The 26764-nt window shown below is 46.7% G+C and overlaps 1 protein-coding gene across 1 annotated transcript in view; it reads left to right on the top strand.

Annotated features, from left to right (window-relative positions):
* THADA (THADA armadillo repeat containing) overlaps positions 1-26764 on the top strand; it is a 375245-nt gene that overhangs the window by 279672 nt on the left and 68809 nt on the right. Inside the window, exon 31 of the mRNA XM_062209349.1 lies at positions 10775-10869. Coding sequence (XP_062065333.1) covers positions 10775-10869 — 95 coding nt within the window. The remainder of the gene's footprint in view (positions 1-10774; positions 10870-26764) is intronic.

The raw sequence follows: 26764 nt of genomic DNA, 5'->3' as shown, positions 1-26764 counted from the left end.
TTTAGAGAGTGAATCAATGAATGGAAGATCGATCTCTCTCTCTCTCTCTCTCTCTCTCTCAACTCTGCCTTGCAAATAAATACAATAAATCTTAAAAAAAAAAAAAGTCTCACCTTATGCTGTATACCGACTTTTCATGCAATATCCAGAAGTTTTCGTTCACCTCACTTATTTATCCTTCTTTATGCTTCTAGAGAGAAGCACAGTTTGAAAAGAAAGGGGGCTTCTGTTGGTACTGTGTATCATAATTGAAGCTATAGATCCTCCAAGCTCCAAACTCCAAACTGTACAATAAAAGTTTTCTTGGATACTACTTTTCTCCCATAATTCCTAGCACATAGCTTATTAAGTTATTAACCAGCAATTTCTCTGGCAGCATATTAAACTTTACTTTTAAACAAGTCACAGAGGGAGGGAAACATGCATCTCTCATAAAAGGAATAAAAAACATACAGCCTCTAACACAGTTTCCCCAGGCTTTGAACAAATCCCAAGCCCCACACAAGGTCTCTTTTTCATCATTCTCTGCACATAGCTGGAGTGTTAGTACATTAATGAGAAAAAGATGCCTAATAGAGCAATGGAAAAATACGAGGGCCTCTGGAGTGTGGGGGCACCCTGGGGGTTCTCTGGAAGGGCAGGTGAGCCTGGCTGGAGAGAAAGGCGAAGCCACGGGGTTGGGGTTGCCGGCTTCCTCTCAAGCGCCAGCATTCCCAGGGGAGGCTGTGGCTTCGGCCTCGACTTGAGAAGGGGACCCCAGTGCTCTGTGCAGGCTACCAGTTGCCTCCCTGAGACGCTGAGAAAGTGGCAGAGGCCCTCTGCTTTTACAGATTCCCTGCCTAAGGGAAGCCCATTGTGCTGTGGTAGTGCAAGACTGAGGCCTTCGCTCCCTTTCTGGATAGTCACAGCTCACGGTCGCTCACTGTGTGCATGGCAGTGCAGCAAGAATTCCCTAGGAATTGGCCAGCCTCCAGAGCAGGGTCCTGAGGACAGCTTCACTTTAAAAGGCAAATTCAAGTAGAGGGCTATAGGGCAGTGGATACTTGCAGGTGAGCACTAACACTGTCAAAGCTCCGTACCAGCAAAGGCTGGCTGGATGCTGGAGCATGCCATCAAAACCAGCTCTGCATCACACCTGCCCAGCTGGGGCCAGGTAAGCCACAGGCCTGGAGAGCAGCCAGGCCCTGTGTGCTGCTGGCGGCTGACCCCGTATGCACATCTGAATTCTCCCTGTTCCAGTTGGGGGAAATAACTTCTTTAAAAATACATATTCTGCAGTTCACAGCCATTTGGCATTTTAGTTTAAACAAATCCCCTATTGTTTCTCCAGGAATGCCGTGTGATGGTTGCTTGGCTGGAGGCTGGGGGAAATCAGAATTGGGGGGGAGGGTTCTTTTTATTTAATTTACACTTCCACATTTATATGGCTTGGTGTGGTCTGCATCAGAGGAGCACTTCCTAAGCACAGCGGCGCTTCCTTTTCTAGACAAATGCAAGGAGAGGCGGCGTCTGCTCTGCGGACAGCCACTGCTGCCTTGCAGATGGGCGCTGCCGGGACGACAGAGAGCGCCAGCGGGGTCTCCGGGAGAGCAGAGGAAGGTCAAATGCAGCATCAAGTTGGATGGTCAAGGAGTGTTTCCTAGAGACAGGCTTTGAAGTGAGTTTCAAAGAAAGGGCCTGGTGCGGCTGGACAAGTGTCACGTGGAGGGATCTTAGCAGGGCTCTTCTCCCTCTCCTTTTACCATTTTCTCTCTCCTAGTCTTCGACTCGCCTTCCTCCTGCCTTTGGCTCACGCCCAATCCTCGCCTGCCTGCCTGCCCTCTCCTGACTCCTCAGCCTCTTTGTCTGGTTTTCTTCTCACCAGCCTGTGGTGGGCCTGCCTCTAGGGGTCTCCAGGATGTTGCTTCATAAATGCCACTGCCAGGCCCGGGGCAGGAAGCTGCTGGAGCCTCTTACTCCTTGTGGCTGATAACAAAAATGAGCTGAGCTGCTGTGTATGGCCCAGGATGAGAGAAAGAGCCCCACCAGGTGGGCTGTGATGGACCCCAGAGCTGTCAGCTGTACCTGTTTGATTTTCTGGAATTCCCTCTCTTTCTTTTCACCAGGCCAAATCCTTCCTTGTCTCCAGACCCCACCTCGGTGACATTGCCTTTGATTGTTTGCTGTGTTTTGTTGCTCTTCACATACAGCCCACCACCCCTGCTCCCAAGACAGCAAGCTTGGCAAGACCAAACCTTTGTCTCCTCCTTCCTAGGGAAGGGTGCCCCCATGGTGGTCAGTCAGCACTTCTAGATGAATGGAGATAAGCCATGGTTCTAATCAGGGTGCTTTGAAGTAGTTCCCTGGGAACCATCACTGTTGAAGTCCAGACCAGGTTTCTTGATTTAGAGTCTTTAACTGACACTGATAGCCTAAAGCCAGAATAGCTGGGGCAGGTATTATAGTACAACAGGTTAAGCGGCCCAATGGGATACTTGTATATCATATTGGGGTGTTAGTTCCAGTCTTGTCTCCTCTGCTTCCAATCCAGCTTCCTACTAATATGCCTGGGAATACAGTGGATGATGGCTTAAGTACTTGGGTCCCTGCTACCTACATGGGAGACCCAGACGCAGTTCCTTACTCCTGGCTTTGGCCTGGACCAGCCTTGACTTTTGCAAGCATTTGCGAAGTAAATCAGTGGATGAAAGATTCCTCCTCTCTCTTTCTCTTTCTCTTTCTCTCTCTCTCTCTCTCTCTCTGGCTTTACCTTTCAAATAAATACAAAAAATAAAAAAAAATTAAAAAAAAAAAGGCCAGAATAACTGCAGCATCTGAAGATGGTAGTGAATTATTTTGGAAGGGCTTAGTTTATCCAAAGTGAGTCGTCTGTCTTCTTCCTGGAAACCCACAAGGTTTTGTAGTATCGAGTGGGGTCTCAACTCTCCAGTGTGACTTGAGCTGATAGGGTCCCACTGGAGTTTCCATCCTTTGAAGCTTTTGGAGCTTTTAAAGTTCTCTCCTAAGGTGCCCCCCTAGCTCCCCATGTTCTCCTACCCTGTATCATTTGTTGCTACTCCCCCCCAACCACATCACCTTGGCACTTTTTATTCTCGAAACGTGCCACATGCCCAAGTCTTTGGAGGTGCTGCTTCCTGTGCCAAGGTTGCTGTGCCCGTGTGCTGCCTCCCAGGCTCCCCAGCCTCTCAGCTACAGTCCTCTCTCCCATTCTCCTTCCTGTTATTCTCTCGACTTCTCCTTTGAGACACCCAGCATACTTCAGTATGACTAGCTGTGTTTTTCTTCTGCTAAACTAGTAGCTTTCAAGTTTATTTTGCTTATTTTTTTAATGTGAAGGTAGACCAAGGCCCCAGTTGCCTGGCCAGGGCTGGGCCAGGCCAAATCTGGAACCCAGGACTCATTCCAAGTCTCCCACATGGATGAGAGGGACCCAGATGCTTGGACCATTGCCTAATGCCTCCCAGGGTACACATGAACAGGGAGCTGGAATCAGGAGCAGAGCGCTGGGACTCAAACCCAGGCACTCCAACATGGGATGCAGGTGTCCCAAGAAACATCTTAATAGCTAAGGCAATTGCCTGCCCCAGCTTTCAAGGGTTTTGGTTGTTTTTGTTTTTGGTAACCACTCATAAGGAATCTCTTTGACATGTGGGCTAATGTAGATGTGTCTATGTACACACATACACATGGACTCTTGCCCCATTTGAAATATTGGTGATATCTGTGTAAGATGTGAACTGTCTGGGGGGCAATGCAGCAGAGAGGGAATTTACTCAAGATTTAGTGTGCCTAACATCAGGAAAGTGAGCTTTCAGCATAGTCACCAACATTTCTGTTACCAAGCATAACCTTATAGAATGGCTTATTACTTGGAAAGGAAAAGGAAAAAGGAACAAACCAGTTTTACTTAAAATTGTTTCATTTCATTAATTTGTTTATGTCTTATATCAGTGATAACATTAACAATTCATTTTGGGCAAGGACTTTATAGAAACTCTCTATATAATAAACACGTTAATGAAACAATGCTTATCCTTACCTCTGTGGTATACTCTGGTTATGTATTTTTTCTTTCTTCATTCCTCTTTTCCCTTTTTTTCCCCCCGTGCCTCTCATCTTTCCTTGCTCTCTTTTTTGCTGGTTGCCACCCACTAGCTGATTTCATAACCAACTCAACAGATCATAACCTGCGGTTTGAACAACACTATTCAAGACTCTAAGTTCCTTGAGGGCAGTGACCATGTCACTAAATCATTTCATCTTCATATTTCCAAAACCTGCCACTATTCCTGGCTTTCAGTAACTTCTTAATCAGTGTTTTCTGAATGAATAGGCTTCAGTTAAAAAGATCTGCAGCCACTGGGATTCCGGAAGGGACAGGAGAAGTGAATAATTTATCACAGACTTCCCAGGAGCTCCCGCTGTCCTCTAGACACTAGGGCCTTTGTGGACATGTCTGGGAAGCGCTGCTCTCTCTGCCCTGCTTCTGCTTCCCCCCAGCTTCCAGGAGAGAGGGCAGGAGGTTTAATGAAGTTCAGAGATTTCCCAAGGCACAAACATATTAATCAGGTTCTCAGGTGGGTATTCGTCAATGGACAAAGGATACAAAGAGTGGAAGAAAGCAAGATTCTTAATAAGTGCTTCATTTCACTTTCTATGTATAACCATAGCCCTCACAGTACCTGAGACTCCTTCTAGAAACCACTGTTATGCTGTTTTTCAGTCCATCTGTTAGACCCTGACCACTTGGGATTTTTTTTTTTTTGAACACTATAAATCTTCATTACCATGCCCCATGCCAGGATTTTTCCATTTGGGGGTGGAAGAAAAATCCCCAAGCCCACCAAAACCCTGTGGCTTGGTTTCCTGTCCAGCTGGCTTGCTGTTCCTTGGGATTTTATTCCCATCATCAAAGTAGCTTGACGGACCAAGAACAAACCTCTGGCTCACCCTGAACTCACAGTGTACCGTTTCCAAGTCAGAACAAACTCCAAAGTAATTGCAAGAGAAAAAGGAAGAGAAAAAAAATTATTTTCCTGACTCAGAAGCCAGTCCAGAGTAAAGCCCAACTCTGGGACTCCAGACAGGGCTGCTGTGTGGCTGTCCTCAGGGCAGAGCCGTGACCGGTAGGCTCCAGGCCCAATTTTCTCTCTGAGGTGTCTTGTAGAAGCCATGGGTAGACTCCTTTGCAGCGTCAAATCCTGTCTCCTGGAATCAATCTCCCACGATCTCCTTGACAACTTCAGACTTGGCCCCAAGCCTCAGGGACACAGGAATAGTCAGAGTGGTCCCCGAAGTGTCCCAGGAGGCCAGGAAGGCCACCATCCTTTGCAGCTGTAGGGAAGATGCAGGACCAGGGGCTCTGAAGATTGCCAGGCTGCCCTCTGTTCATTTAAACACTTTTTGTACAGGGGCTGGTGGTGTGGCACAGCAGGTTAAACTACCACTTGGAATACCAGCATCCCTTATCAAGAGCACCAGTTCAAATGTGGGCTGCTGTGCTTCCAATCCTGCTTCCTGTTAATGTATGTGGGAAGGCAGCAGAGGACAGGCCAAATGCTTAGGCTTCTGCTGCCCAGGATGGAGTTCTGAACTCGTTAATTTGGCCTGACCTGGCCCTGGCTGTTGAGGCCATCTGGGGAGTAAACCAGCAGATCAAAGTTTACTCTCTGTCTCCCTTTCTCTGCCTCTCTGACTTCAAATAAATAAATAAATAAATAAACTTTAAAAAATAAGAAATTTTTTTAAAAGATGTTAACATGGCTAAAAATGCTGTGGAAATGAGGCTGCTCATCAGACTTGAAAGGCAAACCAGTTTCCCCAAAAACTTCCCCTTGGAGTTCTTGATGGCTCTACAGAGGAACAGTGGGGCAAAGAAGCCCTGTCAGAGAGTTCAGTGAGTGATACCCTAAGGAGCACCCAGTGAGCACGAAGTAGCCCATCTCTTGAGAGCCTTCATTTGTCCCTACTCTCAGTGCATTCTCTAATTTTCCCAACCGGGGCTCCCCAGGTCCCTAGACAAGCCCAAGTGAATTTCTACCCACATCTGTGACCCTCTCAAGATACCTTCCCTGATCGGCTTTGTGCGTTAGACTCTCCCATCTGACATTGCCCAGTGGAATTACGTCTCCATTTCTCCAGTCTACCCTAATGGTTTTTTTCTTAACTCCTACATCCTGTTCCAAAGCTTGACTTTTGTTTTTTCCTTTGTACCTAGACAGAATTCTTGGAAGTCTGTCATCATCTCCTCCCCACACCTAGGTTAAAGCTGGATGCACAGGAGGCACTTGGTCTGCTGTCCTGGGCCATGTGCCCAGCCCTGTGCTGGATGGCCTGCCACCCAGTGATGTCTCTGCCCCAGGGCCAGCCCTCGGCCTTCCATGAATGGCCCTTTCTAAGGCAAGGGGAACTCTCAATTTTGTTAAACAGTGGAAGTCCTGGAATGGGGAATAATATCATTATAGAAGTTTTTGTAGACTGTGGGGCTTTCCATTGTGGATAGAAGAGTCACAACAGGAAGTTATGTTAAAAATAATAAATTACAAAGCAAAACATATATCAAATAGATAAAAGTTTTAAACATGAAATGGAATTTTGAAGCACAAGAAAATATGAGGGGCCAGCACTGTGGCATGCCGCCTGCGGTGCTGGCATCCCTTATGGGCACTGGTTCATGTCCCAGCTGCTCCTCCAACTCTCTGCTATGGCCTGGCAAAGCAGGAGAAGATGGCCCAAGTGTTTGGGCCCCTGTGCCCCATATGGAGACCTGGAGGAAGTGCCTGGCTCCTGGCTTCAGATCAGCACAGCTCCAGCCGTTGCAGCCATTTGGGGAGTGAACCAGGAGATGGTTCACTCTCTCTCTCTCAATATCTCCCTCTCTCTATCTGCAACTCTGCCTCTCAAATAAATAAATAAATAAATCTTTTAAAAAAGGAAGAAAATATGAGAAATAAAATCTTAGAGGGGAGTTGGACTATATTAATGTATTTATATAGAACTAAACATTTCTAAATTGCAAAAAATATTATTCAAAAGATACATGGGGGCAGGCATGGTACCAGAGTATTTTAAGCCATTGCTTGGGATGCCCTCATCTCATATTGGGTCCAGTTCAAGTCCCAGCTGCTCTGCTTAAAATCTAGCTCCCTTCTAATGTACCTGGAAAGCAGTGGATGATGGCTCAACTACTGGAATTCCTGCTACCCACATAGGAGATCCAAATGGAGTTTCTAGTTCCTGGCGTCAGCCTGACCAAACTCGGGCTGTTGCGCACATGCTCTCTCTCTCTCTCTCTCTTACTCTGCCTTTCAAATAAATAAACTTAAAAAAAAAAAAAAAAAAGGAGAGACTACAAATTGGTATGGAAAAGGCCAACAACAGATTTGAACACAGTTCACAGAACAGAAAATTGAAATATCTTTTTTTTTTTAGTTTTATTTATTGATTTAAAAAAGCAGAGTGACAGATTTGGAGAGACAGAGAAAGAAAGAAAATCTTCCATCTGCTGATTCACTCCCCAAATGCCTGCAAAGCTAAGGCTGGGCCAGACCAAAAGTCAGGAGCCAATAACTCCATCTGCATTTCCCGTGTGGGTGGCAGGAACCCAAGTACTTGAACCATCATCTGCTGCCTCCCAGGTGAATTAGCAGGAAGATGGATTGGAAGTGGAGATGGGACTGCATTCCAGGCATTCTGATATAGGACGCAGGTATCCTAGGTGGTGGCCTGAACTGCTGTGCCACAACTCCCATGCCAAAATAAACTTTTTTAAAAAGCATGCCTCACTGTTAATATAATTGCAGTTTTAAATGATGAGGTTTTTTTTAAAGATTTATTTATTTGAAAGGCAGAGTGACAGAAAAGAGAGATCTTCTATTATCTGGTTTACTACCCAAAATGGCCTCAATGGCTGGAACTGGGCCAAGCTGAAACCAGGAGCCAGGAATTCCATCCAGGTTTCCCATGTGAGTGACAGGTGCCCAAATATCGGAGCCATCTTCTACTGCTTTCCCAGGCACATTAGCAGGGGGCTAGGTTGGAAGCAGAGTAGCCAGAATTCGAACCATTGCTAGGGTATGGCAAGCAGCAGTTTAACCTGTTGCACCACAATGCCAGCCCCAAGATACTATTTTGTACTTACCATCTTGGTGAATGTCAGAAAGTTTGACATTTGTGTCATTTTCAGGTCTCAGGGAAACTGGAATTCTTAGACACTTTTGGTGGAGATATAAACTGGTACAACCTCTGGAGTACATCTTGTCAAAGTCAATGGAAAATTGAAATGTACAAATACCATGATTCAGCAATTGAGCTTCTTGGAATTTTACCTGAGTATACATCAATATGCACAAAACTGATGCAGAACTATGTTTCTTATTTGAAAGCAGAAGTATCTTAAACAATCTGAATTTTGTCAATTGGGGTCAGGTACAACTATGAAATGGAGCAGTTAATGCCTGTTAAGAAAATGTGGTAAAACGCTATGTACTGGTCTCAGTGGTATCCAGAATCTATCAATGGGAAAGCGTCATGTTCAGAATGCGGTACATAGTAAACCACCATTTATGCAACTAGGTAGCCAGAGGTAGATGCTTCTAGATGAAAAGATTGTACCCGGAAGGGTATAGTAGAAAGCAGTACTTGTAGTGATGGCAGCCCTGGAGAAACGGACTGGGCAGGAAAGAGACTTCATTGTCACTGCATGCCCTTTTGTACTGCTTGGATTATTTTTGTACCATGTGTGTTACCTTTTTAAAAAATATATTATTATTACTTTAAGTTATTTATTTATTTGAAAGGCAGAGTTACAGAGACTCAGAGGCAGAGAGAGAGGGAGAAAGAAAGAGGTCTTCCATCCACGGGTTCGCCGATCCGGAGCCAGGAGCCTCTTCAGGGTCTCCCACACAGGTGCAGGGGCCAAAGGACTTAGGCCATCTTCTGCTTCCCCAGGCTATAGCAGAGAGCTGGCTCGGAAGTGGAGCAGCCAGGACACAAACCAGTGCACATGTGGGATGCTGACACTGTAGGCGGCAGCTTTACTCGCTACACCACAGCACCAGCCCCTAAAATTATTTTTAAAAGTAGCTAGACATAGTGACTGGCGCTGTGGCGGACTGGGTAAAGCTGCTGCCTGCAGTGCCGGCATCCCATGTGGATGCCAGTTCGAGTCCTGGCTGCTCCATTTCCAATCCAGCTCTCTGCTATGGCCTGGGAAAGCAGTAGAAGATGGCCCCAGTCCTTGGGCCCCTGCGCCCATGTGGGAGACCTGGAAGAAGCTCCTGGCTCCTGGCTTCAGATCAGCACAGCTCCAGCCATTGCGGCCAATTGGGGAGTGAACCATCAGACAGAAGACCCTTCTCTCTCTCCCTCTGCTCTCCTTTTCTCTCTGTGTAACTCTGACTTTCAAGTAAATCTTTAAAAAAATAAAATCTTTAAAATAAATCTTTAAAAAATAAATCTTAGAAAAAAAAAAAAAAAGTAGCTAGGCATAGGTACGAAGTTGGGCCAGACCCAAGGTATACTCATGAAGACGCAGTTCACTCGGTAGTCAGAGAGAGCATATTCCTTAGGTGAAGCAAGTCTGAGGGGCTGACGTGGGGCAGGTCAGCTACACAGAGATCTTGACACAAGAGAGTTTTGCTTCAGATCCAAAGTATCCACACTTTTCTTGTTGGGGCCTCAGTTCTAGGAAATGGGCAGTCCAGGACAGAGGTGGGACTGAGCTTTGGAGAATGATGAAACTGTTGGTGTTCAGGGAATGAGAAGGGTGGGTTTACGGATGGAGCCACGTGAACAGCCACAGCCAGAACACTCAAGCTAATTTCAGTGCCACACCCAGTCCGATGGGGGAAGTCGAGGAGGGCCGGGAGGAGCGCTTCTGCAGCCTCTGCCCTGGGCAGGCCCCGAGAGGCGCCTGTCCAGTGGGCTGTGCCTCCCTGAACGTGCACAGGGATTCGCGACAGGGTGACTGGGTAGGTCCCACGTGACAGGTCAGGAATCTGGTTCGGGACACAGAGGTAACAGGTGACAAAACCAGCACTCAGACCCAAGCCTGTCCCTCTGGTTTTCCTGCCCTGCTGGGTTACTAACCCGCCAGCAAGATTAGCCCCTTTCATGGTCGATATGGACTGAGACTCAGGGCCAGGGCCCTTCAGCTGTGTCCTTGTGTGAAAGGCCTTCAGTTCTTCCTTTTGTGTGCAGACCCCCAGGTTCCAGCCCACTCACTCTTTCCGCCACGTGATTCAAAGAGTAAAATACGCCGCTCGGTTTACTGAATGAAGAAAACATTTCGCTTATTGGGAAGAGGATGTGAGCCCCAGTGTTTCTTACTCTTGCGTGTGTTTGTTGTTCAGTTGGTTAAGTCTGCAGATGCAGTTTTCCATATATGGATGTATTTTCTTTCTCCAAAATGCTAATAATTTTCATGACCAATGTTTTCTTCCCCAGATTTTCATCACATAAGAAGGGAACAATAAAATATGGGCTCCCCCACCCCACCTTGTTTTCAACTAACCGGGGGAGGATCTCCATTCCCGTGTCTCCCATTCAGAGCTGGAACAGAGTTGTGTCTGCTTTGTCCACACGTGGTCCCTGGCCTCCACCACGCACAGTGAGGTTTCTGTCTCTCTCCTGAGTTGCTGGTTTTCCTGCCATCCATGACCATCCATCTTTTTTAGTATTGGTCGTAACTGCCAAAGGCTCATAACTTGCCTGCCTGAAAAAATGCCTATTTTCTCCTTCCTGTGGATTGATTTTCTGTTCCTTACCTTTCTAGGCAAAACCCATGTTTGGTGACCAGAGCCGTGTATATTGATATCCTCTTCCTGTTGACTTGCTGCCTCGACAAACCCCCACAGGGCCAGCAGCCAGGTATGATTCACAGTGCTATTCTGGAGTGGTTACAGGTCTTGGAAATGGAGGTGGGGCTTTGCACAGCCCCACCACAGGCTCCCCCGACTTCTTTTATAAGAACAGCCTCACATCAGAATTAGACCGACTGTCACGCGGGTCCCTCAGAGAAGCTTCTCAAGGAAACTTGTCCCTGTGTACTTGGCGCTCTGCCGTTTGATTCTCTTGGTCATCCAGGGAAGAGATGGAGCTGTAATCAGACATCCCCTGCGTTTCTGAGACCTTGACTTGTTCCTCTCGTGCATTTCCTTGGAAAGCTCCTCACTCGGTAACTGAGGATCCGTACTGCCCCGTTGTGTGGATTCCGTGCTGGAAGCACTCTTCAGATCCACCTCCAGCTGCAACTTCACACGTGGGTCCTGGTCATGTATGTTTCTGAAGATGGGCCCCAGATCCCCTTACGACTGCTCTATTTTGATCATGAGTCACAAAGTGGGTGTTGTTTTTTTTTTTTTTTTTTAAGGTAGAAGGGCAACTCCAAATAAAATTTTTTTTGATGTGTTTATATAAGAGGCCGCAGGAAGTGCTGTACATGAGTTCCAGGCCACAGACTGAAACTGATTTTCATCAACACAAACTGGAATGCGGGGTAATGAGCCTGCAACTGGTTAAAATCAGCCTCTTCTAATTGATTAGGCCTGTCTAAAGGAGGCTACAATTACAAAGTCGGATTCTGAGTACAAGCAGGCCAGGCCATTCCTCTGTTACATTTAGTCTGTCAGTGATTTGTTGTCTTCAGTAAATACGTTCAGGCTGTCAACGTCCAGCTCTGTCCATATGGAACCCCGTTCCCAAATTCAAACCAATTTGAACTGCTTTGCAGGGGGCGGGGGGGCAGGGGTGCGAAACCGTCTCACCCAGATCGTTGTGTGTTAGCCCACAAAGCCCCTGTGGCCATGCAGGGATAATAAGAATATGCTAGACTTTCACCAGCTCCAGGTCCCTGGAGAGGCAGAGCTGTTGCATCCGTTTGGTAGAATAGGATCGTATAACTTTATAGCTATAAACAGTCCCAGTTTATGCCTTTTATCCCAGCATCATTATTAATGGTGCCCCCTTTTACTCTGGAGAGTATCCAAGTTTGCACCATAAATTGCAGGTTCCCCTGGCTGTCAGGGACCTGAGCTGCAGCCACTTTGCACTGGAGTGCCTGGGGTCTAGAGATGACGAAGTAGACACTGCTGCATAGGTTGTCTTAGACCACCGTTTCTGTATTTCAGTTGCACATTCCACATGGTTTAGTATTATTCCCTGCATCCATACCTAAAAGGGCCTTGGCCATGACAGAGTTCACTGGGATCCTCAGAGTTCTGTGGTTGACTGTAATCATTAGTCTGTTGGAATGGAGTTCCTAGCTTATTTAGTACTACCATTCTGGGTTATCCTTAAATGTAAAGTACCTTCTCTCTCCCACATCTATCCTCTGCTGATGAGCTGGGCTCCATGAGGATGGCTTTGGCTTTTTTGAAACATCCTTTCCTCCAAACTGAACTTTATCAATGTATTGCTCCTCTTTGCTTTGCAGAGTAAGGCATGAGGGGAATGGGGCACAAAGCCCCTTCTTCTAGTAGGACTGCTATAGCTGTTTTGTCCTGCACTGTCTAGTACGGCAGCCAGTTGCCATCCATGGATCTTAGCATGTGACTGGTCCAAATTGAGATGTGCTGTAAGTAGAAAATGTATACTAGATTGGGGCCAGTGTTGTAGTACAGTGGGTTAAGCCATGTGGGCACTCACTCTTTTGAGTCCCAGCTGCTCTACTTCCAATCCAGCTTGGGAAAGCAGCAAAGGATAGCCCAGTCCTTGGGCACCCACCACCCATGTGGGAGACCCATTACAGCCATTTGAGGAGTGAACCAGCAGATGGAAAATCTCATGCTCTTTCTGTCCCTCTGTGTGTAACTCTGCCTTTCAAATAAATTAATAAATCTTAAAGTATATATGTGTACACATACACACCGAATTTCAAAGACTTAATATGAAAAAAAGTAAAAGTTCTTGAAGCTTTTATACTGATTATATAATGGAATGTTAATATTTTGACATTAGATTATTTTTTTCTTTTATTAAATATAGGCAGTGAGAGAGAGAGACAGAGAGAAAGGTCTTCCTTCCGCTGGTTCACTCCCCAAATGGCCACTATGGCTGGCGCTGCGCCGATCCAAAGCCAGGAGCCAGGTGCCTCTTCCTGGTCTCCCATGCAGGTGCAAGGGCCCAAGCACTTGGGCCATCCTCCACTGCCTTCCTGGGCTACAGCAGAAAGCTGGACTGGAAGAGGAGAAACAGGGACTAGAACCCAGTGCCCACATGGGATGCTGGCGCTGCAGGTGGAGGATTAACCAAGTGAGCCACAGCGCCGGCCCCTGACATTAGATTAAGTTTAAGAATATATTATTAAAAATTTACCTGGCCGGCGCCATGGCTCAATAGGCTAATCCTCTGCCTTGTGGCGTCGGCACACCAGGTTCTAGTCCCGGTCGGGGCGCCGGATTCTGTCCCAGTTGCCCCTCTTCCAGGCCAGCTCTCTGCTGTGGCCAGGGAGTGCAGTGGAGGATGGCCCAAGTGCTTGGGCCTTACACCCCATGGGAGACCAGGAGAAGCACCTGGCTCCTGGCTTCAGATCAGCGTGGTGCGCCAGCCGCAGCACGCCAGCCGCAGCAGCCATTGGAGGGTGAACCAATGGCAAAGGAAGACCTTTCTCTCTGTCTCTCTCTCTCTCACTGTCCACTCTACCTGTCAAAAAAATAATAATAATAAAAATGTTAAAAAAATTTACCTGTTTCACTTTTGAAAATGTAGCTACTAGAATGGAAAGAAAAACATTAAACTGTCTTGAAATATGTGAATTTAATTTTGACAAATGGAGATATTTGAAAAATTTTTTCATGACTTGTCACAAAACCCAAAAAGTTACCTTCAAGTAATGTTAGTGATAATGAAAAAAATGTGGCCACTAGAAAATTGTCTTTATATATCTGGCTCCTATTATATTCCTTTTGGGAGCACTGATTTTGTCCAGTCCTTTGGGAATTGTCCTGGTAAACCACAGGCTCCATGGGTGTGTGTCTGTGCATCTGTCTACGTGAATGTTCACATTCATAGACAACATCTACACACAGTGGTGGCAAAGTCTCCTCCTTTGAGGACAGAGTAGATTTGTAGAACTAACCAAGTGTCAAATAAAAGGTTAATTAGGATGGATAACACTGTTTGGGATAAAAAATAAACTGTGAGCTTAAAGTAGTGAAATCTATTCTTGGTGTGTCATAAATCATTTCCAAAGTCAGTTTGAGAAGTGGATGATTTATCTAGATGTATAGTTTTCAGTGTGTTTTCAAAGTAACGTTGTGGGGCAGACATTTGCCCTAGTGGTTAAGATGCTGTTTGGGACACCACATCCCGTATTGGAGTGCCTGAGTTCAGTGCTGACTCCATTCTCTCTCTCTCTCTCTTTTTTTTTTTTTTTTTTTTTAACAGGCAGAGTGGACAGTGAGAGAGAGAGACAGAGAGAAAGGTCTTCCTTTGCCATTGGTTCACCCTCCAATGGCTGCTGCGGCCAGTGCGCTGCGGCTGGCACACTGCACTGATCCGAAGGCAGGAGCCAGGTGCTTCTCCTGGTCTCCCATGGGGTGCAGGGCCCAAGCACTTGGGCCATCCTCCACTGCACTCCCTGGCCATAGCAGAGAGCTGGCCTGGAAGAGGGGCAACAGGGACAGAATCCGGCGCCCTGACCGGGACTAGAACCTGGTGTGCCGGCGCCACAAGGCGGAGGATTAGCCTAGTGAGCCGCGGCGCTGGCCGACTCCATTCTCAATTCCAGCCTCTTGCTTATGCGCATCCCGGGAGGCAGCAGGTAGTGACTCAAATAGTTGGGGACCTGGATTGCATTCCTGGCTTGGGGATTTGGCCTGACCCAGCCTCAGCTGTTGTAGACATTTGGGGAGTAAACCAGTAGATGGGAGGTCCCTCTCACTTGCTCGCTCGCTCTCTCTCTGCCTTTCCTTTCAAATAAATAAAATTATTTTTAAAAATAATGTCATGATATTACAGTTTTACCTTGTAAGCTCATTGAAAGAATAGACCATGTCTTATTCCTTGTTTGCAGCTAAGCACACAGCAGGCCCTTGTTAAGTGGGTTGGTTATGGGGGCATTGTGCTGCAGCAGGTTAAGCTGCTGCTTATGGCCAAGCACCAGTTCAGGTCACAGTTACCAGTTACTCCACTTCCAATGGAGCCCTCTGATAACACGCCTGGGAAGGCAGAACATGGTATCTCTGCAACACACATGGGAGACCAGAATGGAGCTCTGGGCTCCTGGCTTCAGCCTGGCTGAGCCCCAAGCTATTGTAGGCATTTAGGGAGTGAATCAGCAGAAGGATGATCTCTCTGTCTTACCCTCTCTCTGTCACTTTGGCTTTCAAATAAATTAAATATTTATCTTTAAAGATTTATTTATTTTACTTGAAAGAGTTACACAGAGAGAAGGAGGGGCAGAGAGCGAGAGAGAGAGAGAGAGAGAGGTCTTCCATCTGCTGGTTCACTCCCTAATTGGCCACAATGGCCCGAGCTGCACTGATCCAAAGCCAGGAGCCAGGAGCTTCTTCCTGGTCTCCCACATGTGTATAGGTGCCTTAGCATTGGGTCACCTGCTGCTGCTTTCCTGGGCCATAGCAGAGAGCTGAATAGGAAGTGGAGCAGCCAGGACTTGAACTGGAGCCCATATGGGATGCCGGTACTGTAGGCGGCAGCTTTACCTGCTATGCCACAGCGCTGGCCCCTAAATTAAATATTTTATAAATATGGGTTAGTTATTAGCTATTGATTGAAATGCATAGTTTGCCTGTTTTTAGAACAGTAGCAGTTGTTATCAAGATACAAGTCTTATTTCCACTCACATATCAATCAGATGGGGATTCATTTTCTGAATTCAAATGACATGTTTATAGCATGCATATATTGCAAATATGTATATAATAGCCCCCATTATTGGCTCACAAAGGTCATAGTCAATGCCTTTTAGACAGTGCAGACATTTTAGAATGCCTCATAGACAGTGCAGCTAGATCCCTGGGTTTGAATGCTAGATCGGCCATTTACTTTGTGATGTTGGGCAAGTCACTTAACCTCGTTGAGACACTTTCTTCTCAAATGTTAACAGGGATAATAGTAGAATCTGTGTGTGAGAGCTGTTGTCCCTTTGTACACATAAAGCCCTATATGTGCTTCACGTGGTACAGAGATAGTGCTCAATAAATATTAACTACTATTTATACTATCAGTATAATAATGATTATTGTTGTCACCATCATTAGCTAGAAAGCACGCTTCTGATCCCATCACCTGCAGCCTGGCAGAACGGGTCTCAATCCCTTCCCTTTACAGTCGCCCTCATGTTCTTCAGCATCCTTAGGCAGAAGGAATTGCCTGCTGTGCATAGGTGGTCAGGAGTCTGCAGGGTTAGGGATGCTCCTGCCTCTCCGATCTGGAAAAAGATCATCATTTTCATTTATTGCTCCCTTCATTAGCCGTGCTAGCATCAGATATATGTTGCATGCCTATGTCCAGCGGTAGAGATGAATGTGTCTTGGACTTAGAATTAATTCAGTAAGGGACTACAGATACTAGAAGGAAGTAGGTCTGAGACTCACTTGAGGCACTAAAGAAAAAGAAGGGGCATTTCTACTTGGGGGGTAGGGAGGGCTTCATGCAGGAGGAGGTGGCTGAGCATATCTGGCCGATGAACAGGGGGGTCCACCAGGTGGGCAAGGAGGAGGTCAGTGTTACAGACAGAGGGAAGAACACTGCCAAGGCCGTAGGGGCACACACCGCACAGCCTTCCTGGAACTGCACCAGGCTGAAGGGAGTGCTGAGTTCAAGGCCAGGCAAGTGTGACAAGAAGTGAGGCCGAACCAGGCATTCCGATAGAGGACTCCGGGCATCTAAACTGGCATCTTCATTGCCGGGCCACACATGGGCCCCAGGATCATATCATTTTTAAAACAAGGTGACATTACTTTCTCTGCCCTCATCCTCGTAGGATACCTAGGACCCTTGTGGAGCCAAGTTCCTGTTGTTGCTGGGAAAGAATGTAGCTGAAAAATCATTCACTGAATATCAGAGAGGTTTTCCCTGATACTGTGATAAACTGAGTTCAGGAGGTGGGTGGGTGGTGGAGAATGGAGGACCAGATTCGAATTGAAAGCAGCACGATGCTAAAAATAGTTGTTTAGAATGGTCAGGCGATGGAGAGGTTTCCTTCTCTTACTTTCCATTTTATTAACTTTATGCAGTGTAACTCTGTTCCATTCATATGTGTATTTGCATCTATTTGAATATTCAATGCAGTTATGAATCTTGAAAGGGATTATTTTAAAAGCAATGAAATAGCAATTTCAGGGGAGCTTTTCTAGGTGGAGGAGGATCTGCCCCCGGCCTCTTGGAATGCTATTCTGTAAGTGACCTTGGCCGGCGCTTCCTACCTCTGAAATGTCTTAGAGCCACACTGCTGGGCTGGGGGCATAAACAAGCCGAGAGACAGTGAAGGAGAAAGGCAGGGAAGATGATTAGAAAAGCTTAAGATAATGATGTGTTTTGTGTAATTCAAACTTTTATCTCAGGACTTCCCAATCATTTGAGGTTTCCTCAGCCATTAACTAGGTTTTAAAAATTCCAAATCTGGAGGTTTTGTTTGGAGTTTTAAAGTGATTTAAGCCCACAAGGACTCTCTGTCCCTGTATTCTTTTTCCTCTTCAGAATCCAGCTGTCATCATTAGTATATCTCAGTTTCCTGCTGGAAGGAAAATTACAGCCTCCAGTTAGGGTTGGGGGGATGAGGAAGCAGGCGGCTGCTGCCCCAAGGACTCGGAGCTGTGTCACGGGCCCAGGCGGGGCCACGCCAGCCATGAGCTTCAATTCTAATTTTAAACCATCTTCAGTGATGTGCTCTCAGATGCGAAATTTTTTCCGTTGAAATATCTCCTTACTGAAGGACTGTGTGAGACCTAAGTACTTAGCCCTTTCCCTCTGAGAGGAGGACTTCCTGCTTCTCCCTGCGCCCACACCCCTCGGCTCTCGTGTTCTTCACAGCTATTGAACTGACCATTTTCTTTCTCCAAGTATTGAAATAAATACCCTACCCACTGGCACTTTAAGGCTCATTTTAAGCTGTCCTGGTGGGTTTATGAGTGAGTTTTTCCTTTCCTAGTCTGCATTTTACAAATTTCATGCAGCCTGATTCTTCTATAATTATATGTATTTATAATCTATTGAAATATGAATCTTGAAGAGTATTAGGTAACCCAAAAGAAATAAAGAAATGACACAGTGACAGTTGCATAGAAATGCTTTCAGTGGAGAAGGAGTTGTCTGGCTCCCTCGAGGACAGCTGCTTCCCTGCCCTTGGAATGTCCATAGGCCGCCCAGTACGCCCCCATTTGTAGGAAGCCTTATTTCTGCCATCATCCCCCTGTAGAGGATGAATACTAATGATGCACATTTACTGAGCATTCAGCTCTGCCAAGTACTGTGCTAATGAAGGAGGCCCTCGAGACATGAGACAGCCAGGGCACAGAGGACTGGCCAGTGTCTCCTGTGGACTGAGGAGCAGGGCCTGAGCTCTTCAGCCACGCACCACCAGGACTGGAGTCAGCAAAGACCAGCCACCTTCTCAGAGGACAGCCCCAGACCCTCCGGGGTCTCAGCTCCACAGGCTTCTGCCCACTGCAGACACACAGGGCTGCCAGAGAGGGATCCTCTCCAGGCATCAATGGCCCTTTCCTACCCACATCCAAGGCTATGTGGGATAATGCAGGAGCCCGCCCGGGACTGGAGCATGTTACTAGAAAGAGAGAGTGGCCATCTGCCCTTTTCCTCTTTGCAAGTGGACCTATGGCCCCTGCACAAAACCCTTCCCAGTACCAGGCTGCTGGTGACTACGTTTTGTGGGTTTTTTTGTGAGTTGGGATTTATAGTTCAGAGCTCATCACTCTGCCAAGTGCAATAAACATTTTGTTTTAACTGGAATGCAACTTTTATTATTGTTATTATTTTTCTTCTAAATGCCTTAAAAATGACCAGCTTTTGAGAATGAATTAGAATCCCTAAACAGTCTGAAGGCCAAGTCAGTGTGCTGTGCATAGATGCGCAGGGGACTGGAAGACAGGCGGTCATTTAGTACTGCTGTATTTATGTCACGGACGTGAGCTACTACAAGCCCTCCCACTGGCCAGCTTAGATGTTGGTGATGGTTAAATGGTAAAACCTGTGAGAGGTATTCAACAATGCCTTGTATTTGTATGGCCTAACATGAATGATATATGTGCGACGTGAATAAATAAAAGGTCAGTGACTTTTATGACATATTAACTTCCTTTACCTAGTTCCTGGGAGATCCAGCCAAACAATTACAAAGAATAAAAACACTGGCAACTTACAAACACCTGCTTTGATTATGTGGTCTAATTGGGTTAAATTTAACCAAATCCATCTGGACAATTGAAAACCATTCTTGTGTGTTCCTCGGTCATGCGCTTTGGTCAGCGTTGGATGCAGATGTGTTTACTGTGACACCGTTGGTGCTGTTCTCTCAGCTCTGGCTGGGAGATAAAAGAGAACTCAGAGCGTATTTTTAGAGTCTTCTGGCGACTGTATTTCTGAGCTTGCAGCTATAAAATTTCAAGAGGGAAAAAAAAAATACAAGCTTTGTTGTCAATAAATTAGTTGGTTTTCTCCAAAATATTGGGACTGTCATCTGAACTGTTGGCTTTTGCCAAAAGTATCTTTCCCAGGGAACAGTGAGCTCCTAAAATAAGCAGATGATTCCTAGCTGGCTTTCGGAAGTCGGAAGAATGCAGGGTGTGTTATTAGATTGCTGGGTGAACATGGTGTTTACTCCTTGTTAATTTTAAGCCTAGTGCTGACTACCTAGGCCCACAATTCTTAGAATTTCAGAGTTGGAGATCATTTGATCTGTAGGTAGAATGGAAACTAGCAATTAAGTGACTTGCCCAAGGTCATACAGTTGGTTGGTGAAAAACTCAAGGTTTCCTGGCCTCTGGCCCACTGCCCCTCTCTGTGACAAAGTCAAGGGTCTCATAATAGCTTGACAGTTGGACTGAGTGTCTACATCTGTGACAGACCATGTCATGAATCCTTCTCACCCACATTCCATCCAGGAGTAAAATGCCATTCAAATGAGTGAAGAGGGTACTTCACCATTTTTGTGTACTGCTGCCTTTCTCCACCCCCTGCCCCCCCCCCCCATCACAAATCATCTGAAACCAGTTGCCCATGTCAATTACATTGTTATACAGGTAGGTTTTGAAAGCCTGTTCTAGATGCTTCCTGTAGGTGGAAACACCCTTTTGTGGCCTTTCATGTCTGGATCTTTCACTTGACGTGTTCTGAGGATTCCTCCATGGTGTAGCATGAATCAGCACTTTTTTCCTTTTATATGACTGAGTGATATTCCATTGTATAGAGGTCACATTTTTGTATCCATTCAGCAGTCCCTGGTAGTCCAGCTAGATTTTGTTGGTCTTTGCCAGCCGTACTGCACCTTGCAGCGGTACTCTTGGTGGTGTTGGCCCAAAGTCCACTGGGTGCAAGGAATGTCTTCAGCCTTACATTCTGTTTCTTACAGTGTGGCCCCCAAGTCAGGCACATTTCCAGAGCTCTAGATCGTGGCACTGGAAAGGGATTGGGCTAAGTGGTTCTAGCCTCTCTCCTATAGCAGGTGAGGCAGAAGAGATAAGCCCCAGTTCTGTAAAGGAGTCTTCCCAGCCAGCTGCTGAGGCTTAGATGACTATTACACTGGATCCCATTGCCTAAGGGGGGTAGAAAAGCGCCAGGTCCTTTGTGGCTAAGAGGTTAAATGCAGCGGGGAGCTGCCTAGTGTACCAGCCAGGGTGGGGAGATTTCTGATCCCCAGCCTCGGCCTTCAGACAAATTCACTAAAGATCCAAAAGCAGCATATGCTTAGAAGTAACTTTGTGTCTTTGGCTTGCCATGTGTTTGTCCTGTTATTTCCTGACTTCCTCCCTGTGTTGGGCAAAGGCTGGGATAGCATAGTGGGTGGAGGGAAGAAGTGGGAGATGGTGGTCCCGCCCAGCGTCTGGTGAGCTCATCTTGAGCCATCCCACGTCCCTTGAGAACTCTTCCCACTTGCTGTCTCCCAAGCCAGCTTTGCTTGTTTTTATTTTTTGACTTGACAGGTCGCCTCCAGGTCGTATTCTCCGCAGCACTTTCTCCTTCCTCTGAGGACTGCCGTGCTTGAAGGCTGCATGTCTTGGAGCTTTTGCTGGGGGAAAAGGAAGAGGGGAGTTTTCAAAGCCGGGGTGGAATGGGGGCCACACCTGTGTGTAAGCAGGGATGAAGGGGCTCAGAGAACTGGAATCAGAAGTGGACAAGAAATAAACACCCAGTCCCAGTTGAGAGTGAGACAAAGTTAGTCTCCAGACCCTTCCAAGGCTCCTTCTGCATATTTGTAATTGGAAGGGCCCTTGGGGTCAGGATTACAGTTTACTGGGAGGGGCAGAGGATTAAATAGAAGAATGGAATTTCCCTTCGATAAGGCGAAGCCAAGATTTATTAAATCAGTTGATTTTTTCTTGTTGTTGTTGTTGTTATAGTTCCTATGGTTTCCTTTTCTCTACAAATATATTTTTTAACAGAGAAATTGCGTAACAGGACATTAACATTCAGAGTGTACAAATTATCATCTGTGATTATTTTTAGAACCAGTTTATCAACCATTTCAGATAAAAACATTTGTTGGATCTCATTGCCCATCTCTCTGACCAGAGCTACAGTTTTTTGAAGTGGGAAAAGCAGAGGCCATCTCCCTGCACACTGAAAGTGGAATCTGCTTTGTGTTTTCCTGTCCCCAATTTTTTTAAAGTGGGTGGAGGAGCTAGGAGAGAGGGGGAGGATAGAGAAAACTTTTTTTTTTTTTTTTTTTTTTTTTTTGACAGGCAGAGTGGACAGTGAGAGAGAGACAGAGAGAAAGGTCTTCCTTTTGCCGTTGGATCACCCTCCAATGGCCGCCGCGGTAGCGCGCTGCGGCCGGCGCACCGCGCTGTTCCGATGGCAGGAGCCAGGTGCTTATCCTGGTCTCCCATGGGGTGCAGAGCCCAAACACTTGGGCTATCCTCCACTGCACTCCCTGGCCACAGCAGAGAGCTGGCCTGGAAGAGGGGCAACCGGGACAGGATCGGTGCCCCGACCGGGACTAGAACCCGGTGTGCCGGCGCCGCAAGGCAGAGGATTAGCCTGTTGAGCCACGGCGCCGGCCGAGAAAACTTTGTAACAAGGAGATCTGCAAATTTTTCACAACCTAATGACTTCAGAGAACCCAGAGCCTGCACAATATATGGGAGAGAGATTCATTCATACATTTGAGGCTTGGGAGGGAAAGGCGTGTGCATGGCCCAGCAGAAGGAAGAACCTTCTGAGACTCGGTGCAGCCACCCCTCCATGGTGGCACTGTCAGCAACCTTGCCGTGCACACAGTATCCCTCTGGGTGACTTACCCTTGTAGAATGAGACCATTTTTGTTGGGCCTTTTCAGTCCTGATGGCTGCTTATAAAGAGAGCAAGTTTGCAGGGATTACTGGGGCCCATAGCCATCTCTGCCCCTCAGAGTCTTATATTTTCCCTGCCTACTCTTTTCTCTTTGGCCAGTTCAGCATATGACATAACAGTGAAGGCCAAGTGCTGTGGAGCAGTCTTTAGCTGAGCACTAGGGGAAGGGGTTGACTTAAGATTAGGGCCACGGTGCACAAAACCAAATACCAGTAGACCCCAGAGTTATGCACAGGCAGCGAGGCCAGGTGCTTACACTGGGAGAGGCACAAATGATCCCAGGCAGTCTGAGGCACACGCTCCCGGCACTGGCAACAGCAGAGGCTTCCTTAGAACACAGGCTTGGGGCAGCAGGGTTTCCTCTCCCAGAATCGCTGAATCAGAAACTCTGGGGTGAGCTGCTCAAGTTTAAGAACCCCTGGTCTGAGGCCACAGCACAACTGCCCCCTCCCTGTCCCCATCCTCTGCTCCTCCTCCCTCGCCATTTCCCCTACCCGCTGCACTAAGTGCTTAAATTCACCTGAGTTAAATAAATTCTCTTACGGGGTAACTCCACTGTAACCATAATTACGTAGTAATGATGTCATCTCCCCCCCCCCAATTTTTCAGAAAACTCTCATTAAAGCTAGTTAGATTAACATGCATGTTTTTAAGATTGTGTTGATTAAAAAAAAAGCAGAGGGACATAGACTTTACATCCACTGGTTCACTCCCCAAATGCCCACAGCAGCTGGGACTGTGCCAGGCCAAAGCCAGTAACCTGGAATTCTCCAGGTGTCCCATGTGGGTGGCAGGGACTCAGATACTTGGGTCATCACCTGCCGCCTCCAGGGTGTGCATTAGCAGGAAGTCAGAATGGAGATGGAGCTGAGACTCAAACTCAGGCCTCCAATATGGATGTGGGCAACCCAAGCTGAGTCTTAACCACCACACCAAACACCTACCCTATATTGATTTATTCAAGAGACTTTTTTTTTTTTTTGACAGGCAGAGTGGACAGTGAGAGAGAGAGATAGAGAGAAAGGTCTTCCTTTGCCGTTGGTTCACCCTCCAATGGCCGCCACGGTTGGTGCGCTGCGGCCGGCGCACCGCACTGATCCGATGGCAGGAGCCAGGTGCTTCTCCTGGTCTCCCATGGGGTGCAGGGCCCAAGGACCTGGGCCATCCTCCACTGCACTCCCTGGCCACAGCAGAGAGCTGGCCTGGAAGAGGGGCAACCGGGACAGGATCGGTGCCCCGACCGGGACTAGAACCTGGTGTGCCGGCGCCGCAAGGCGGAGGATTAGCCTAGTGAGCCGCGGCGCCGGCCTATTCAAGAGACTTAACCAGTGTGAGTGGCTCAGAAAATCAAAGGTGAATGACTGACAGCCTGTCCTTTGAGCTTATGCTCCTCCTGCAGGCAGGAGCAAGACTTCCCTAAATCCCCCCCCACACACACTAAGGAACCTTTTATTTAAGGAATTCAACTTCATGCATTTCATAAGTACAACTTTAGGAACATAGTGATTCTTCCCACCAACCTCCCACCCCTACTTCTACTCCTCTTCCTCCTCCCTCTCCTATTCCCATTCTTATTTTTTACTAAGATCTATTTTCAATTAACTTTATACAGATATGATTCTTTTTTATTTATTCGAAAGTCAGAGAGTTACACAGAGAGAAGAGAGGCAGAGAGAGAGAGAGGTCTTCCATCTGATGGTTCACTCCCCAATTGGCCACAATGGCCAGAGCTGCGCTGATCCGAAGCCAGGAGCCAGGAGCTTCTTCCAGGTCTCCCACGCGGGTGCAGGGGCCCAAGGACTTGGGCCGTCTTCTACTGCTTTCCCAGGCCATAGCAGAGAGCGGGATCAGGAGAGGAGCAGCTGGGACTAGAACCAGCGCCCATATGGGATGCTGGTGCTTCAGGCCAGGACGTTAACCTGCTGTGCCACAGTGCCAGCCCTATACACATATGATTAACTCCATACTAAGTAAAGAGTTAAACAAATAGTATGGGAAAGAAAAAAACTGTTCCTAAATAGTCAAGACAAGGGCTTTTCATTGTATCTTTAAGTGTCATTGCATCTTTAAGTGTCAATTTCAGTTCTATAGATTATCTTTTAGGTGCTCTATTAGTTATCACAGATCAGAGGTAATATGGTATTTGTCCTTTTGGGACTGTCTTATTTTACTAAGTATGCTGTTTTCCAGTTTCATCCATTTTATTAAAAATGACAGGATTTATTAAAAATGACAGGATTTCGGTTTGTTTTTTGTTATCCACTAGTAACTATTAGTAGTAACTAATTAGTAACTATTAGTAGTAACTAGTAGTATTCCACGGTGTATGTATCCCATAATTTCTTTATCCAGTCTTCAGTTGACGGCCATTTTGGTTGATTCCATATCTTAGCTATTGTGATTTGAGCTACAATAAACATGGGGTGCAGATAACTCTTTCATATGCTGATTTCATTTCCCTTGGGTAAATTCCCAGAAGTGGGATGGCTGGGTCATATGATAGGTCTATATTCAGATTTCCGAAGTATCTCCATACTGTCTTCCACAGTGGTTGTATCAGTTTATATTCCTACCAGCAGTGGATTAGGGTACCTTTTTCCCCACCTCCTCATCAGCATTTGTTTGTTGATTTCTGTATAAAAGCCATTTTGATTTGCATTTTCTTGATGGCTAGTGATACTGAGCATTTTTCAGGTGTCTGTTGGCCATTTGGATTTCCTCTTTTGAAAAATGCCTATTTAAGTCCTTTGCCCATTTCATGTTTTTAAATAAAAGGTTTGGGGCTGGCGCTGTAGCACAACAGGTTAATGCCCTGGCCTGAAGCGCTGGCATCCCATATGGGGGCTGGTTCGAGCACTGGCTGCTTAACTTCTGATCCAGCTCTTTGCTATGGCCTGGGATAGCAGTAGAAGATGGCCCAAGTCCTTGGGCCCCTGCACCCTTGTGGGAGACCCGGAAGAAGCTCCTGGCTCCTGGCTTTGGATTGGTGCAGCCCCGGCTATTGCGGCCATCTGGGGAGTGAACCATCAGATGGAAGGCCTCTCTCTCTCTCTCTCTCTCTGCCTCTCTCTATGTAACTCTGACTTTCAAATAAATAAATAAACTTTAAAAAAAATTTTTAAAAAGGTTTATTTATTTGAAAGCTAGAATTACAGAGAGGCACAGGCAGAGGGGGAGGAGAGAAGTGTCTTCCATCCAGTGGTTCACTCCCCAAATGCCCACAATGGTCAGAGCTAGACCAATCCAAAGCCAGGCCCAGGAGACTCCTCCAGGTCTCCCATGCGGGTGCAGGAGCCCAAGGACTTGGGCCATCTTCTACTGCTTTCCCAGCCCACAGCAGAGAGCTGGATGGGAAGAGGAGCAGCAAGGACTCAAACCGGCACCCATATGGGATGCCAGCACTGCAGGTGGCAGCTTTACCTGCTATGCCACAGCACTGGCCCCTCCTTTGCTCATTTCTTAACTGGGTTGTTTTTGTTGTTGTTGTTGAGTTTCTTAATCTCTTTATATATTATGTTTATTGATCCTTTATTAGTTGCGTACTTTGCAAATAATTTCTCATATTCTGTCAGTTGCCTCTTTACTTTGCTGATTGTTTCTTTTGCTGTGCAGAAGCTTCTCAATTTGATATAATCCCGTTTGTCAATCTTGGCTTTGACTGCCTGTGCCTCTGGGGTCTTTTCCAAGAACTTTTTGCCTATGCCAATATCTTGCTGGGTTTCCCCAATGTTCTCTAATAATTTGATGGTATTGGGTCATAGATTTAGGTCCATTTTCAGTGGATTTTGTAGGGATCTTGCTTCATACTTTGTATGTGGAGATCCAGTTTTCCCGGCACCATTTGTTGAAGAGACTGTTCTTACTCCAGGGATTGATTTTAGCTCCTTTGTCAAAGATAAGTTGGTTATAGATGTATGGGTTGATTTCTGGACTTTCAATTCTGTTCCATTGGTCTATCCATCTGTTTGTTTGTTTGTTTGTTTTGACAGGCAGAGTTAGACAGTAAGAGAGAGAGACAGAGATAAAGGTCTTCCTTCCGTTGGTTCACCCCTCCAAATGGCTGCCACAGCTGGCACATTGTGCTGATCCGAAGCCAGGAACCAGGTGTTTCCTCCTTGTCTCCCATGCGGGTGCAGGGCCCAAGCACTTGGGCCATCCTCTACTGCCTTCCTGGGCCACAGTGGAGAGCTGGACTAGAAGAACAGCAACTGGGACAGAACCAGCACCGCAACTGGAACTAGAACCTGGAGTGCTGGTGCCGCAGGCAGAGGATTAG

This window comes from Lepus europaeus, chromosome 13, assembly GCF_033115175.1.
Source record: "Lepus europaeus isolate LE1 chromosome 13, mLepTim1.pri, whole genome shotgun sequence".
In the NCBI taxonomy this organism is placed as follows: domain Eukaryota; kingdom Metazoa; phylum Chordata; class Mammalia; order Lagomorpha; family Leporidae; genus Lepus; species Lepus europaeus.
The sequence above is the reverse complement of the archived record's forward strand: the minus strand, read 5'-3'. Positions and strand labels throughout refer to the sequence as shown.